The sequence below is a fragment of the Toxorhynchites rutilus genome, chromosome 2 (genome assembly GCF_029784135.1).
Source record: "Toxorhynchites rutilus septentrionalis strain SRP chromosome 2, ASM2978413v1, whole genome shotgun sequence".
NCBI lineage: Eukaryota > Metazoa > Arthropoda > Insecta > Diptera > Culicidae > Toxorhynchites > Toxorhynchites rutilus.
The window spans coordinates 89,033,459-89,050,814 of record NC_073745.1 but is presented as its reverse complement, the minus strand read 5'-3'; the positions used below and the strand labels follow the sequence as shown (position 1 = coordinate 89,050,814).

The window sequence follows — 17,356 nt, the reverse complement described above, 5'->3', positions numbered from 1 at the left end:
ATTTCTCTGCCGAGGCTTTCATCAGCACTTCTTTTGAGTCATCTTTTCAACAAAATAAACACTAGTATTTCGTTACATTTCAAACCGTTCGTTTGGACGGATTCCTTGATCACGTTACATTGGCTCAGGTCGACCCCTTCGCGCTGGAAGACGTTCATCGCGAACAGAGTATCAGAAGTGCAACATCTCACAGCAAATGGTATTTGGGCACACGTTCCTGGGATTGACAACCCTGCTGACATCATATCCCGAGGAATGTATGCTGTTCAGCTCAAAGATACAGCAGCATGGTGGAATGGTCCATCTTGGCTTAGCCAACAGCCTCGTTTCTGGCCTGCATTAGTACAACCACCCTTAGTAGTCGTGCCAGTGGAATATCTCGAAGAACGACCGATTTCGTTACCGATTCAAGTCTCTCAACCAAATGAATTATTTTATCTTCGCTCTAGCTTCTCGAGTATGACTAGACTTGTCGCTCTTTTACTGCGCTTTATTCACAATACTAGAGCGAAAAACCATTCCGATCGTCACTTTGGGAACATTCAAACTTTCGAATTGGGTGAAGCAGTTAAAACCCTGGTAAGGATTGCCCAACGTGAAGTTTTTGCTATTGATATCGCAGCAGTATCCAAAGAAGGGCAAGTGAAACCGAATTCGCGGTTGAAAACTCTTTCTCCGATTAAGGTTGATGGAATCCTACGAGTAGGAGGTCGTCTTAGAAATGCTTCTATTCATGAAGATCGGAAACACCCAATGATACTCCCTTCACGACACCCTCTTACGGATACCATTCTCCAACATTATCATACAAAATATTTGCATGCTGGACCGCAACTTCTTGTTGCCTGCGTACGCGAGAAATATTGGCCACTTTCGATTCGTAACTTGGCACGGAAGGTGGTACACTCGTGTATACATTGTTTCCGCTGTAGACCAAGTAATCTTCAACAGATAATGGGAGATTTACCACCAGAAAGGATTACTCCCACGCTACCATTTGTGAATACCGGCGTAGACCTCTGCGGACCATTTCAGTACCGGAAAATTCGCAAAACACAACCAGTTAAATGCTATATTGCAATTTTTGTATGCCTTGTTACGAAGGCCGTTCACGTAGAACCTGTCAACGATTTGTCGACTGCAGCATTTATTGCGGCGTTACACAGATTCATTTCCAGAAGAGGCAAGCCGAAAATCATCGAATGTGATAACGGTCGAAATTTCACGGGAGCATCGAGAGAGCTTGCTGACCTAGCGAGGCAATTCCGTTCGCAAAATCACCAATCAGCTGTTATCAAGAACTGCGCTGAAGAAGAGATTACGTTCAAATTCATCCCGCCTCGCAGTCCACACTTCGGTGGCTTGTGGGAGGCGGCGGTGAAATCATTCAAGCGCCATTTCCGCTCGACGGTTGAGAATTCTATTCTCACACAAGATGAGTTCGTCACCCTGCTAAAACGCATTGAAGCTTGTTTGAACTCCAGACCGCTCAGTCCACTGAGCGCAGATCCGAACGATCTGGAAGTGTTAACGCCAGGACACTTCCTGGTACACCGTTCTCTTACGTCAATTCCCGATCTCTCAGCAATTCCCCGCAATCGACTAGACCGCTGGCAGGAGAACCAAGAACTCCTGCGTCGGATTTGGAAGCGGTGGACAACTGATTATTTATCCGGTCTACACCCTCGCACAAGGTGGACCCAAGTTCGAGATAATATATCGATAGGAACAATGGTTCTTCTGAAAGAAGAAAATCTTCCACCATTGAAGTGGAAATACGGGAGAATCACGCAAATATTCCGAGGAGACGACAACCACGTGAGAGTGGTCTCCGTGAGAACAGCTGACGGCGAATATAGGCGAGCAATTGCTAAAATTTGCGTTCTACCAATCCATCAAGCAACAACCACCCCCACTGGCGATGCCAGTTCCAGCGTAGAAGTCATCTAATCTTCATTGGCGGGTTCACCGCGCAACGATCGGAGGCCCATTGGCCTCCGAACTATGTAAGTGTTTGTATTTAATGAACTTTCAAAAAACTCAAGGATTTTTTTTTCTCCTGCATGTTTGGTTTCGTCGACGGCTACTGCAACCCACAACCCGAGTACACCCAACGTGTGTTACTGGAAGCTTCAGAGGACGCATATCTGGATTTCTACAATGCCCATAGACCATGGCAGCTTCCCTTACGATTTTCGATGACGTCTCAAGGATTACGATGAAACAGATGACCAACAAGTGACCAAGCAGATGAACCAGGACCGAGCATCAAACCTTACTAAACCAGTGAATTAGCATCTTACAATTCAATGAATTAAAAACAATAGCATTAGGACTCATATATGAAATCGCAATTAGGATCAATATGTACGATTGATTTGGTTGAAAGGATTAACCTTTCAACGGGGGCAGGCTTATGTTGGAGCAGCCTATCATCTATCGAATCAGCAGCATCCTATCCCCCAAAAAATTCTCCTATTGTTAATCCCATCATCTATTACGTAACCCAATGTACTGAAATTGAAACCTAGGTGCGACTAGGGCAAGAGAGAGAAAGCTAGAATAGATTGGCAGATCCGTTTGGCTATAAAAGAAGCCAGACAACTAGGCGCAGCCTCTTTTACACCAGATCTGATCCACAAAACAGTTCGCGCGTTTTCTTTCGAAATAAAAAATATCGAAAAATTCAAATAGTTCATTGTTTCCGCATAATTAATTCGGTTAATACGGTTCTCGCCTGATCACCCATATTGATGGGGGTATGACAAAATATGTAGTCTGTCATTTTATAATGGCAGCCATCTTGGATTTCCATTTTTCATGAATAACTGTGTCCTACTAATAAAGTCCTTTTATTAGATAGCCATATTGATGGGGTTTGGACGAAATTTGTTTGTCTGCCATTTTGTAACCGCCGCCATTTTGGATTTCCATTTTACATAAAAAATGTGTCCTACTAGTCAAGTCCTTTCATTTGATACCCATGTTTATGGGGTTTCGAGAAAATACGTAATCCGCCAACATTTACACCCATACAAACAGCTAAATAAAACCGCTTAAAAAGAAGCATGGGAAACATATATTTTTTCCGCACTGCCGCAGGCCACGGTTCGCCAGAACGAGCGTACGATCCACGGTTTTTTACCAATAAGCCGGCTCTTAAAAGAAACACGGTTCTTTTATGAACCGCATTTTTTTTTGAACCGAGGTTCTCAAATGAACGGCTCTTGAATGAACCGCGGTTCAAAAAAGAACCACGGCTCATAAAAGAACCGTGGGTCTTTTCTGAACCGCGGTTCATTTGAGAGCCGTTCTTTTAAGAGCCGTTCATTTGAGAGCCGCGGCTCATTTTTAAAGAACCGTGGATCATACACTCTTTCTGATGAACCGGCTCAATTGAGCGGCTCGTGAGCGCTCGCCCATCTCTAGGAGAGAGTGCCTGCAGAAACGTCGAATGATGTTTTGGCCAGATTTGTCAAGGGGCCACTTCAGTCGAGGGGTCCTTCCGTGGTTCCCCGAGGCAATGAGATCGATTACATTGAAAAATACCTCAATTCTCCCAATCGTCCCCAATTCCGCCCAATGGAAAAATATTGGGCAGTTGTGATGCGGCATTGCGGAATTCGTGCTAAAATGACTCGCGATACTGCAGGCTGCATGATACTGCATGAGTTTTCAAAGATACAATTGAAGTTCTTCTTCTAAAGACATTATTTGCACCTCTAACCAATCTCAAGATACATTTGGTTTTATGAATCCCGATTCTGAATGAATCAATCCTTAATCAACAGTATGATCATGGGAAAGGTTGGCTTCATCTTCTAGTTGAACTTTTCCATCATTATTTACTTATCTTACCCAAACAACAACACAAAAAAGGAGCTATGTTCCTGAGTTCTTTTTCATGCTTCGATATAACGTACAATTCGATACAACGTACAATTTTGAAAGTAAAATGTACGTTATATCTAAGTGTCCCTGTATAAAGGAATCGACGTTATTTTTTTGTTGACAAATCATATTTTATTTGTATATTTTAAAACGGAGCGGAAAATATAACATTAATGTTCAAAAGTCGGACGCCACAAAAAGACAGGTGTTGTCACGTCACAAAAATATTGGGCAGGCAACAAACGAATTCAACTGTAAAATATTCTCCAACTGAAGATCATTGTAGGAAATTTTCTCCATTTTACTTTGACATCGATTACTATTTGGAAATCATGTGATTAATACATGAAAACGGGAAAAACCAATTATACAAAATAAAGACTTCAAGTTTACACGTTGAAATAATAAATTAATTTTCTCAACAATATGTTTTTTTTTCAAATATTGATTTTTCCTAATTTCGGAGAAGCAATATTCAAAAAAGAAAATCGGAGGCCCCATGAGTTGTGGAATGAATATTCTTCACAATAATCTAACACAACATCGATTTTTTTCATGTCTTGATATTGGTTCGGATTTGCCTGTTTCTAGTATTGAAATACAATTACAGTTTGCTGTCGTCAAATCTATTTGTCGTAGATTCACTGATAGAATGCGTTTCTACTCTAATTATAGAGCAAACAATAGACAGAAACGACGTTTATGACTACAATCCGCTAAGCGTTGCCCGACTCGCATTGATTAGTTAACTTCATCCAAACCACAATACACCGTCACCTTGATTATCATCGTACCGATTCGAATAACGACGACGACGACGACGATATTACCGGATTCCGCCTCCATCCGTGCAACCATCGTGAAGAGGGCGGCGGCATAAATTGTTCGTTAATTAAACAAACGAAAGCCTGGCAAGCGAGTCGTTGCGTAGTCTCAACATAACGCGGTAAAGTGCAATGCAAATACCACCCAGTCATATTCGCTAATATGTATACATGGTATACACGCACCGTCTATCTTGGCACTCTCCCCCGGGGCGAACGCTTCAGCACGGGGGTGACATGTTTGATAAGCGAGCGGTTGCAACAATTTACGCTGGGATACACGCTGCTGGAAGCTAATATTTTCCTAATCTGAATCCATCATTACGAGCTCAGTTAGTCACGGAAGCAACTAGCGGAGTGAAGCGGTCGAACCAGGACTCGGGGGTATTTGCTGGCGCCGGAGATTCGAAGCATGGCGTGTGTGGCACCTGTGCAGCTCAAACATACCGTTGATTCCGCTCGTTACGGGAAGGTATAATCGTTGAATTAATTAGTGAAACCGAGACGGCATGCGGATTACTACATGAGTGGACAGATGTGTGACACGAATCTAGCATGAACATTTAATGAAACTGAATGAAGTGGTTTAGATTCGGAAGAACACTGCACTGAAAAAGGGATACTGTTCAGCTCAGTTAGCTCAAATTCAATTATAATAAACTTTTCCGCAGTGGCAGTGGTCCACTCCTCGAATTCCCGAAGCGAACGGTGCCCCATCGGATCGATACTAATCTGCATATATTATCCTCGGACGGGGAACGAAACTCCGATGAATCGAAACAAAGGCAAAGCATTTGTCAACCGCGTGTCACCTCGTGTGGGGGTGAGTGACTGACGGCAGCGAGATAATAATGAAACAATAACAATCATAACTCAAATAATTGATATCTTGATCAGTATCGTAGGGGGTGTGTATTTTGTCTGATTTGTTGGAATTTTGGAAGGCTGGCCATTCGTTGATGAAATCAGAGGCACGCACGGATATTAATGTTGTTAGTGGTTTGTTGTTTCGGGACCCATCATTCTCTCTCTCTCTCTCTCTCGAGTACTCATCTATCTATGCATATGTTATGAATGTAATGAATTGTTTTATCGTATCCCAATATTGCCATGAATAATTAACCTCGCTTATGTAAATCATTTTTTTTTTTTGCATTTGCTTTTATCCCAAATGATTTTATTGAATTAGTAGTATCGAGTATCCTTAATCCCTCGATCCGTTGAGCAACGAACTGACCAATTAGCAGAGGATATAATAAAAATCGTTGCAATTATAAATTATTGAGACCATAATTACATCCAATCATGGTTTTTGTCAATACTCGCGCTTGAGCCGAGCTTTACGCACATAAATCAGACGCGACGCGATAATTGAATAATTACAAAAACAATCTGGAATGTAAAGATGATTAACGTGATGAATGGACGTGAGTGAAATTAAATATTGAAAACGTTCGAGTGAATATGTAGATACATGTGTTTATGCTGAGAGGAATTGAGCTGTGGAACTTCAATATCGCTCTAACCGTTGAGGAATATAAATTCAATATCCAATGCAATACATTACCATTAGAGTGTCAAAGGATGTATGGGAAAAAAACGACCTTCGAATTTTCAAACAGTACTTTCTTAAAAATGTTGATTCCCACGAGAAACTACCCTATGTAAAATATCATCTCAATCGGACCTCATTTGAGGGGATCAGAATGCAAGGGGTGTAAGTGACTTGATCGATTTCTCTTCATCAACTTTTTATTTAGTTAATAACTCAACTGCAAAAACGTTCCAATTTAAGTTTGCTATACAATCCGATAGATGAGGTTCTGACCTATCTTCCACATTGTCAAATACAGCTGGGAATGTATTTGCAGCTAAGTTATAACCAAAAGAGAGAGTCGATGTTGAGAAATCGATCAAATCACTTACACCCCTTTCATTCTAAGCCCCTCATTTATTAGTTATTTACTAGAATTATTGGCAGCTAAGTGATGACCAAAAGAGAGAGTCGATGTAGAGAAATCGACGATGTCACTTACACCCCTTTCATTTCGAGCCGATGCATTAAACGTTGAGATTTTCTGTTATCTCGAAAATTTTTTTTTAGTAAAAACAGAAGTGGGTTATATCTATGGTATAACCGCAATGGTGACGTAGGACTATCGTTGCTTCAGTGATCCTTTGTTTGAAGTTGAATCTGAATCCATTCTGAATGAATGAATAAATGAATATTTGGGGGACTTCGAAAACGAGAGCGTTACGTTGGAGGTACAAGGTTTTATGCATCCAATATTGGATACGAAAATATCCTACTGATGGGGAAGAATAATCTTCAGAAGCTATCCTGTTAATTGCGATTGATTGAAAAATCACAAAACCAAACGTATTTGGTCACAGTGTTACATGGATAGAAAACATTCAAATGAACTGTTTCACATGAATGTTTTTTTAAATTCCCAGAGGAACTGGCAGATTATTTTCAGTAACGATTAGATATTTCCACATTTTCCTCGATACTGGAAGCCCACCAGTGGTGTATGCTAACTCGATAACCATCTGTTAATAGCACTCGATTGAAAAATATTTGGTCACAGTGTTACATGGATAGAAAACATTCAAATAAACTCTTTCACATGAATGTATTTTTAAATTCCCAGACGAACTGGCAGATTATTTTCCGGATCTTTCTCGATGCTGAATGGCATCCAAACGGAAAGAATTCCGCGCGTGTATGTGTGTGTAGCGATGTCTTCCCGGGGAACCGTTTGTGACATCACTCTCCTCCTGATGGATTCCCTTCTGGCCTATGGTGCACAAACAGGCTCTTGGTGACACCGTTCATCCGCGCTTTCATGATAAACGAAGAGCTTCACCACAACAGCGACAACATGCTCCAATCGCTGTTCAATTAGAACTGAGTGGATTTCCGAGCGGCGCTCGCTTATATACCGATTGGTGATTTCAATAGCCTGTTTTGAAAGCAATTTTAAGACTATTGAAACAAGCTTTTGGATCAAAAAGTAACAAGTATAGAACGCGTAGACATTTTATCTTTCGAATGAAGTGTTTATCATAAAAAATCTCAAAATCTCGGTCTCCGGCGTAACGCTTTCGTTTTCGAAACTTTGATTTTACACCCCGGTATAGAAATGAAAGACGTAGTCCTACGTCAAAATTAACTTTTTGGCCCTTTCTATTTTTCCGTCGATTTTTGTCAATTTTTTTTTCTCTATTATAGTGACTTTCAACACATTTTGGCTGGTTCGTCACTTTTACTTCCATTTTTGGAAAAATGTCGGGAGTGAGAATTAAGTTCGTGACCTTTAGCGTGAGAGGTATGAATGTTACCACTACGCCAGATGGATTTTTCAAGTCATGCTAAATGGGATAGATTTATACGTTTTTCTTGTCTAAATTTGTTTAAATCATTATTGAAATAGAAGGTAGGGCGGGGCTAGTTGGTCATAGGGGTAAGTTGGTCAGTGACGATATTTTGGAATATGAGCGTCCAAAAAATTAGCGATCTATGAATGAAAAATAGCGAATTACTGATGCAATAAAATAAGCAAATTGGAGAAACTTTTTGTTAAGTAGGTTAAAAAATACGAACATGACGCCGACAGGTATGCCGCGTTCCATTGCGCAAGCTATAAATAAATATAGAAAGCTTATGTTTTACTGCTAAACCCAGTGTATTTGAAACGAGACAACTTGATACTAACCACCGCACAAACCACTTGCAATATAATCGTCATATTCATATTTTTTGCCTTAAAATTTTCATTAAATATAATAAACGCTTACATTGAATATTAGAACTCACAATAATACATCGAGTAATGTTGCATACCTGGACATTATTTCAATATACTTTGGGGCGAACGGTACAAATGTAATACAAACAATCGTATCAGCATATGAAATCAGCTGATACGATTATTTGTATTACTTCTCTTGTAAAGTGCAATCCTCCCTGAATAGCGAAACTAAATCGAAGATTTTTATTAACAGTTCTAAGTAATCGACAGTATTCATCATTCAATATACTGAAGGCCATACATAGTTTTTGGTTTTAACGATTCGTGGGAGGCAGAAATTTGTTCCTAAACTCAGTTTACCACGTCTGGAAGCGGCGACACTCGCAAGCAATCCTGGAGTTTGATTAATTTTCGCTTTGAGATATATCGATCGTATTTCAATGCTAAAATTTACCGGGCAAACTTATGCCGTTCGACCTAAAAGATCGTCTCCTATGTTTCAAACTAACCAGGCAATCGGTGGAACACAGGTTTGCTTGCGAAAGGACTCCGCTTTCGACAGCGGGTCGGCGATCGACTCGGATTGCGTCACCTCGGTGGCTTCGTCCCCATTACATTAAATAAATATATTTAATTTAAATTTAAATACAAAAAGAAAACTCATCATATAAATTGTGACGCGATGGCATTAATACGTAAGTACCACAGAATTATTATATTTTATACAAATTCCTGCTGTTCTTTCACGTTCATTTTTTTTTGTTGCTCTAAATAAACGGAATCGGATTTAACAAACGTAAAAATATTAAATCAATAATTCCTTCTTTGACAGTTGAAGGACAAAATTCTCATTCGGGATTGTTTACCATCCGGGTAAACTTTCTATCCATATAAATGGTATTGATTTGGTATTTTATCTCCTTCCAACCCATTACCTGTTTCTTTGATAGATTTCAATATGTTTACATAACCTATAGTACACAATGCCGCTTTATTTCGTTTTTTCTACCCATGCAATATACGAGTTTTTGGACACCATTTAATGTATGAATGTAATCATTTTAATAACACTTATCAGGATTAAATATAAATATACCTTCTAATCAAATATATCTCCAAATAGTACATTCAGGTAAATGTTCATTCGCGTAGATGTTCCGTGCGGGTATATGTCGCATTCGGGTTTCATTACTTTCAGGGATTGAAAATCGAGTAACTGTGACACAATTTACTTTGAAACCCAAAGTGTTTCCATTCCACGATCGATTCCGTGCCTTCGATACTGAGAAATCAATGCAAGCTTTATGGTACAACTTTGATGCACCACTGCAAATCGTACGAGCGTAAATCCTTCGCTCGAACTGCAAATGCAGTGTTCGTTCTCCGGGCACTGTAGAGAGAGTGATACTAAAACCAAGGCCGCTGATTTTTAATTTTTCTGAGGGTGTAAAGCAAATCCATTCCAAATCAGTCGAAAAAAAGCCGATTTTGACGCAATCCTTCTTGATTTTTAATATTTTACATTTAAAAAAAATTAAGCTATACCTAAAATCGATCATGTGAGTTTTCCTAGTATAGAGTTCGATCAACCACAATAATCCACCTCAGTGTTTAGTTTTCTTCATTTTGTATACTTGCCAGTTTTCTCATAATCTTGTACCCTCAATATTTTATATTTAAATTTTTGTTGTTTCTATTCATCTTTTTTAGTATCTTATAATCTTATATTATATTGAATCCCTTGAAAGAAATACTGCTTTCACTTGGATCCATACATCTCTCTCCATGTTATTGTCCGCTCACCTCGTACCTAAATATCTTGTGTTGTCCTGTGGAACTGTTAATTGTTTGAATTTTTTTTCTATCAAAAAATTATTGGTGCCCAGCTCTAGGATTTTCGAACAAGAGTTTCTTCGAGATGGGGGTGAGTGGAGGGCAAATAAAAAATAAAGAAAAGATGGCAGCTACCCAAAATGACAATTTTCACATGACTTTTTAAAATTAATTTATTGTTTTAATTTCCGTATCTTTTTTCAAAAAACCTAAAATGAAACGTTACATGAAAACGTAACATAAAATTCAGATGTCTGATTAAAATATAATGTAGTAAAGAATAGTTGTTGGGAACTCAATTCACTATGAGGTAAAAAAAACATTTTAAACACAGAGTTGAAAATATTACCCAAAAACTTTCATAACTCTAAGCATGACGATATTTTCATATATTTTAAATATGAAACCCTTTCAATTTAACAATGTATGAGGTACCATGTCGAATTCACCAAAATAAAAATATGAATTTTTGAAAAAATAAGTATAATTTTCATGCCATTCCACATAAAAAATATATCAATAGTTATTGTATAATATTGATGTATATTTCTTTCACAAGTTATAGTATATTACAATATTTCATTTGCCGCCCGACTGACGTCTTTTGTTAGTAATCTAACATTAATCTTCATGAGGTTCGCTGATAACATTTCAATATCAAGCATATGACTTTACTTTGTAAATCTGCATCTTATGATTGGATCTTTTATGTTTGTTTCTTGTTTGCAGGGAATAATATAGATGTACAATAATCAAAATGCTAAGCAATCAATGCTTCGAATATCAGCGTTATTCCACAAATTATATCGTATTTTTGAGCTGGTTTCTTTTTTGTAAGTTTATGGGTTCGTCTACGAGCAGCGTTGCTTCAAGAGAAACGCCAATATATTCAAACGATGATGCCCTCACCACTTATGAACCATCGATATTTGTATTGAGATTGCTACTTCAAACAACATGTGTTGACTCAATCATGTGCTTAGTTATCTTAATGCCTAATTTTAGTTTCTTCCATTTTTGCCTGTCATCTGAATGTTGCAGTCTGGTCTTGCCATGTCTTAAATAATCTTGCAATCCTGGCGCTCGCGGTGGTCGATACTACGTGGCCTATTACATGGTTAATGATAGTTCTTAATCAATTTAAATTATGAGAAAAAATATTGTTTTGGACAATTTTTGATTATATATCTATAACTATGAATTTTTTGAACAAATATGAGCTTTTTCATCAAGTAAACTCAACGTTATAGCAGATAAAAGCAACCGAAACTAGCTATTTCCAATGGCCGCTATTTTTGGCTACCTTCCTCATTTAAAGGGAGATTAGTTTTGAATCACGTGTGAGAGTTTCATCCGACGAAACACTTCCTCCAGATGGAACTTTCTAATTTTACTTGGTTTGAGAAACTTGATGAACCCGTTGTGATGTTATTTCATGAACTTCTTCATCGATACTCCAACCAAATCGATTTCCATGATTCCAAATGACAGCTGACTGACGACCTCATGGAGTTCTCATACTCCCTGAAGCTAGGATACGGCTAGTATGCGGTTCTCAAAACGATGTGAAGTTAAATCTTAAATCAGTTAAATAAGATGCCAAATTATATATGCTTTTTTGTCGTAGGACTACGTCTTTGATTTCTATATAGGGGGGTCACCACGAAAAATGTAACGTTTATTAAGAGTTTTCAATTGCATATTACGCAGAATTGTTCTTGCGATATATGTTATATACACCATTAGACGGAAAATTTATCCAGCATTTTCGCCTGAGACATCAACAGTGAAAATAATAAAACAAGTGAATAATTTAACAAATAAAAGAGGTATGTTTTGCGAATGGACGCGACGGTAACTTTCAACTCCGTTCCCATGAATGTTATATGCGACACAAAATTGTGTAGAATAATTTGTTTCATCAAACAAATTCAGTAATCAGGTGCAAGATTTCACGCATCACTCAAATTACATGCAAGATTTCATCAAAGCAACGAGGAAAGTGTCACCCATACAGTGATCGTGATCGTCATTTGGGTCGGGAAATTAATACAATTATCGAATTTTACTCGCGAACTGGACTGCAAAACAGCAAAAGCAATACTTCAAATTGAAAATGACATCTATAGTTGAGACATAACTGCTTTGCAACCCAGTTAACGTACGTATTAGATAAGTCCAGTTGAAGACAGTTTAGTTAGCGAATGATTTCTGTATATGACGGGATGACGAACAGTTTAACCGAGTGTCTTCCGGGCTGCGGGAACATGGGCTATTGTACAGCGAAAAAATTCGAGTGGTTGTATCCGAGACACGACCGCTTAGGGCGTAGGACTACGCAATCTTTTTTTTCTAATTTGTTGGTTTATCATTTCGGATATTATTTGCGAATATGTCGAAATTTCATAAATAACTCTTTAGTAAAAAGTTCCGGAGACCCTGAAATGTTTTAATGGCTGGCGTGGTTTTGGAGAATCATTTCGAGAAGCAACGATTCTTTTTTGCCTTTGCGAGAACAATGCACTAATTGGTCATATGTCGCAATTTGTTTGTTCATATAAATGCACGCATTGCACTGAGTATATAACGATCTTCCGCGCATCGCCATTCAACAAGCATCAAACACGCGTCTTACAGATGCACACAGTTGCAGCGATAGAAATGAAACGTCGGAACACACTTCATGTGAAATATTCGCCAGCGTTCACAGCTAGAGGGGAAACATAAAACACAAAACGAGCGAATAAGCGACCTTTGGTGTTTCAGGCACATAAAGATTCTGAGAATTTTCCTAATAGGAGATGCAATACTTATACGCTAGCGACAGCTAACTCACTATGCAAGAGTGGAGTTTACTTCGCAAATATTCTCTTTTCGCTATCCCCTTTCGTTGTTTCTAGTCTAGCTGCTGCATAAGTTGCCCGTTATTGACAGCTCTGTTCGGGAAAGCACACAAATGTACAGAACAAATGAATGGGGAAATGGGAATGCTTCCAATTTTCATCAATTTAAACCATATACAGACTATGGGATTGTAATGCATAGCATACCAAACAAATCTTAGAAAATTTTCGATTGGATTAGTATGCAAATCATTAAAATCCGTTCGCAGCAAAAATAGTTATTAACGTAAACTTATTTCATAAAAACGTGACCTGTTTTTTGGTTTGGCACCCTTAATGTAAGACATAGTCCTACGTCAAAAAGATATCAATACTAGGAGGATGACAGCGATTATCATGCGAGGACTTATAGAGATCGATATTACATCGCATCACAAAAATGAAATATTAATTATCTTCATGAATAATATTCATTATTCTACGTCAAACTTCCGTCCGTGACCCTAGGCTCAGACCCTTCTTCTTCTTTATAAATAGTTTATCGTTACAGGTTCAGTTACATAAGCTTAGAAGAGTTAAATTCTGATTTGTATTTTTAGTCCTATTGTATATTTTCACTCCTATGCTTATTTTGTAATTAATGAGATGAGAAACCAATTGCTCGCGAACGTCTCGAGTTTTGTGGGGTGACATTTTGACGTAGGATTACGTCTTTCGGGAACATATTGGGGTACAAATCGAAAATCGAGCACATCTTGAAAATTGTCAAATTTCAAACGCGTATTGCTCAGTCATTTCATGATAGATTGATGAAATTTTTGCGTCAATCGATTTCGGTACTCCATAACAATTTTTTATATTGAATAAAATAATATATGTCATGAAAATAACTATCGAACAATTGAAATGTCTCAATGTCTGTTTCGTTGTGTTCATTTTAACCCCAGGAAAGGCGAGAAAAATTGGAAATTTGAATTTTAGGTGGAATAAACACTCAGAATGTAAAAATTAAAAAAGAAAATTACCTTTCCCATTTCAAATATGTTTTCTCTATATTGAAATAACATGTTATACTGATGAGAAAAATTGATGATTGTGTTCGGTATTGATAATTATCTTATATTACATTGATGAGTTTTTTTCTTTTTTATTTCATCCATACATAACACAGGAAGCATCTCGTCTAGAGTCACAGAGGGCAGTTTTATCATATCTCATTCCACTTCGGCATCTTCTGTCTGATACTCACCATCTAACGACTAATTATCATCCTTGTAATCAGAATATAACCCAGCCAATGCATCCAGCGCCTGCACATAGTTTATGTGTGCTATTTAGATGTGATAAATGCTTTTTTCGATAATGACATTTTTCAAGAATTCGTGTATTTTGAAATTCTGAGATCTAAATAAAAACAACACTTTTCTCCAGAAACTACTGTGATATATTAGAAGAAATCCTCAGTTTATGAATAAATTGTTGGAATGATAGACTCAGTAAACTCACAAATCTAAGTGTTCCGGCAACGAATTGCCAAGTACCGAGAGGAAACCAGTCGTCATGTAGCTATCGCTCTTTATATGTAATATATACTTATTTTAAATTGTTCTTCTATTTGTATTCTGACATGTAATGACAATAATTTTATCTACAATTAATGGAAATATGCTAATGATGACCAAATCACCAAGGTTAAACAAGGTTAAAAGTTATTAGCTGGGGTCCCCAAAAATTCGATAGTCGGATTACTGTTCAGCTCTCAAACACCATGAATTTTGAATTGTCTTAAACAAACGTCCTTATATGATTCGAAAGCAAACACTAAAATTTAATAGAATAAAAAAATTGAAAGATACTCCAAACAAATTGAACTAATAGGCAACATAGGAACATGAAATGACACAATACACTATGAATTCATACAAAACGTTTGTTTCATCAATACCTCGTTCATTTTAAAAAGCTATTTGAGTACAATGAAATCAGAGCCCTCCTCTACTCCGAACGATTTTTAATTTTCCTAAATAACAACCCCAAACACAGGGAGACACGTTTCACGTTGTAATGTTCGTCCCCGACCAACCAGATAAAATAATTATAAGCCTAACGCAGCTGACCCTATTTTTCTGGGAAATAACAACACGTCTACTACTCAATGGTAATATTACAATTAGTCCGAACACATTAGGAAATTATGCACGCAGTCTGTTTTATAGCGACCCGCCCTTGGGAGGATAAAAAACCAACAACAACAAATGGGCATATGTAATCATTATAACGAGTTTGAATTATCTGTCTGCGTCGAATTAGCGAAGGGGTCAGCACAATAAAGCTGTCTGACCGCCCCCATTCCCGGACCGTTAATTTGTTCCGTTCCAGGGAGCGCGATGAAAAATGATGCGTCTGGCAAAAGTGGGCGAGGATGGTCGGTAGGTGTGATAATCGAACTAATTGAATTTGGACGGGTGGTTTTTTTTCACGCCTTCAGGAAGGGTAGCGCATTAGATTATTGTTCGCGTTCCTTGCTGATGGGGGTATTCATCGATAGCAGGGGTGTATGAAGCGGGGTTCAAACCTGATAAAGTTTATACACGAATCGATGTAGTTCGTATTAGAACAGCTGGTGGAGAAGTGAATGCACACAATCCCAAAATGAACTAGGAGATGAAGAACTCGCATCTATCTAGGCACGTGTTCCAGCAGACTGAATGCACAATGCTATTTTTTCTCAGGAAGTTATCAAATGTCACGTCTCCAGATTATCTATAAATATTGCAACCAGAACTCTCGGCTTAGTTGATGTTCAAAAGTACAAAACGCCTGTTGAGAAAACTCTCTGAGCATGCAGGCATCACAATTCTTACTTATAACGATAGTTTCGCTGAACCTGCTCCACAAGATTGTATCGAAAAAATGCGCGAGTGGGCCTCCCAGCTATATGTGTCCAAGTTCCTCGGAAAATTTGGAAGTGTACCTCCAGCATGAAAAATACTGCAATCGTTTCTACAGATGCGTCGATGGCGAAGCTATCGAGGGGAAGTGTTCTCCGGGATTATACTTCAACCCGACGGAAAATCTTTGCTGCACGGTCGAAACCGCGTGTACTCGACGAAAACCGCGAGTGAAGAAAGTTAGTGGCTGCTCGTCGTGTAAGAATGAGCTAGTGAGTAAAGGTCTTCCACCGATGAAGTTCTATGTGTGTAACTGTGATGGAACCGGAACGGTACAGCAGTGCCCTTGGGCGTATGATACGAAAACCAATCGAAACATTACCTTACATTTCAATGGAAAGCGATGTGAACCTACCAAAGAAACCACTAGTGAAGAATGTCATTCGAGCACAACAGCTGCTCCAACTTGTGGGTGTGCAGTCTCGTCGGTGACAACGACTACGCCAGCACCTAGTTGTGGGTGTTCGACCACAACGACGGTCAGTGATTGTGAGACAACAACTAGTGACCCTTGTGCTACTACAACAACAACTACAAGCGATCCTTGTGTGACTACGACCGCTGCACCAGAATGTGTAACAACAACAGTTGATCCATGCTCGACCACAACAACGACTACAAGTAACCCGTGTGTGACCACAACAACTACTGATCCATGTGCGACAACAACGACTACAAGTGATCCATGTTCGGCCACTACAACGACCACCGTTGATCCATGTGCGATTTCACCAACGATCACAGCCAATCCATGTGAAACTACACCAACGACTACAGTTAATCCATGCGTGACCACAACAACGACTACAGGTGATCCATGTGCGGCAACAACAACGACTACGAGTGACCCGTGTGTGACTACAACAACTACTGATCCGTGTGTGACAACAACGACTACAGCGGATCCATGTGCAGCCACTACAACGACTACAAATGATCCATGTGTGGAAACTACGACGACCGCCGTTGATCCATGTACGATTACAACAACGACCACAGCCGATCCATGTGCAGTCCCAACAACAACAACAAGTGTTCCATGTGCGATTTCAACAACAACCACAACCAAACCATGTGTGACTACCACAACGACTGCAAGTGATCCATGTGCAACGATAACCACGACCACCGTTGGTCCATGTGCGATTTCAACGACGATCACAGCCAATCCATGTGTGACTACACCATCGACCACAGTCGATTCATGCGCGACCACAATAGCGTCAGCTGCTGCTTGCGAAACAACTACGACAGAAATG

At 38.9% G+C, this 17,356-nt stretch overlaps 2 protein-coding genes across 2 annotated transcripts in view; both read left to right on the top strand.

Annotated features, from left to right (window-relative positions):
* Positions 1–954: 954 nt before the first annotated feature.
* On the top strand, positions 955–1,950 carry LOC129765911 (uncharacterized). Its single transcript, XM_055766357.1, has one exon. The coding sequence runs from the start codon at positions 955–957 to the stop codon at positions 1,948–1,950; it is 996 nt and encodes a 331-aa protein (XP_055622332.1).
* Positions 1,951–15,988: 14,038 nt separating this feature from the next.
* Positions 15,989–17,356, top strand: part of LOC129765910 (uncharacterized) — a 2,169-nt gene continuing 801 nt past the window's right edge. The window contains exon 1 of the mRNA XM_055766356.1: positions 15,989–17,356. This exon is cut by the window's right edge and continues 801 nt beyond it. Within this exon, the coding sequence (XP_055622331.1) occupies positions 15,989–17,356 (1,368 nt within the window).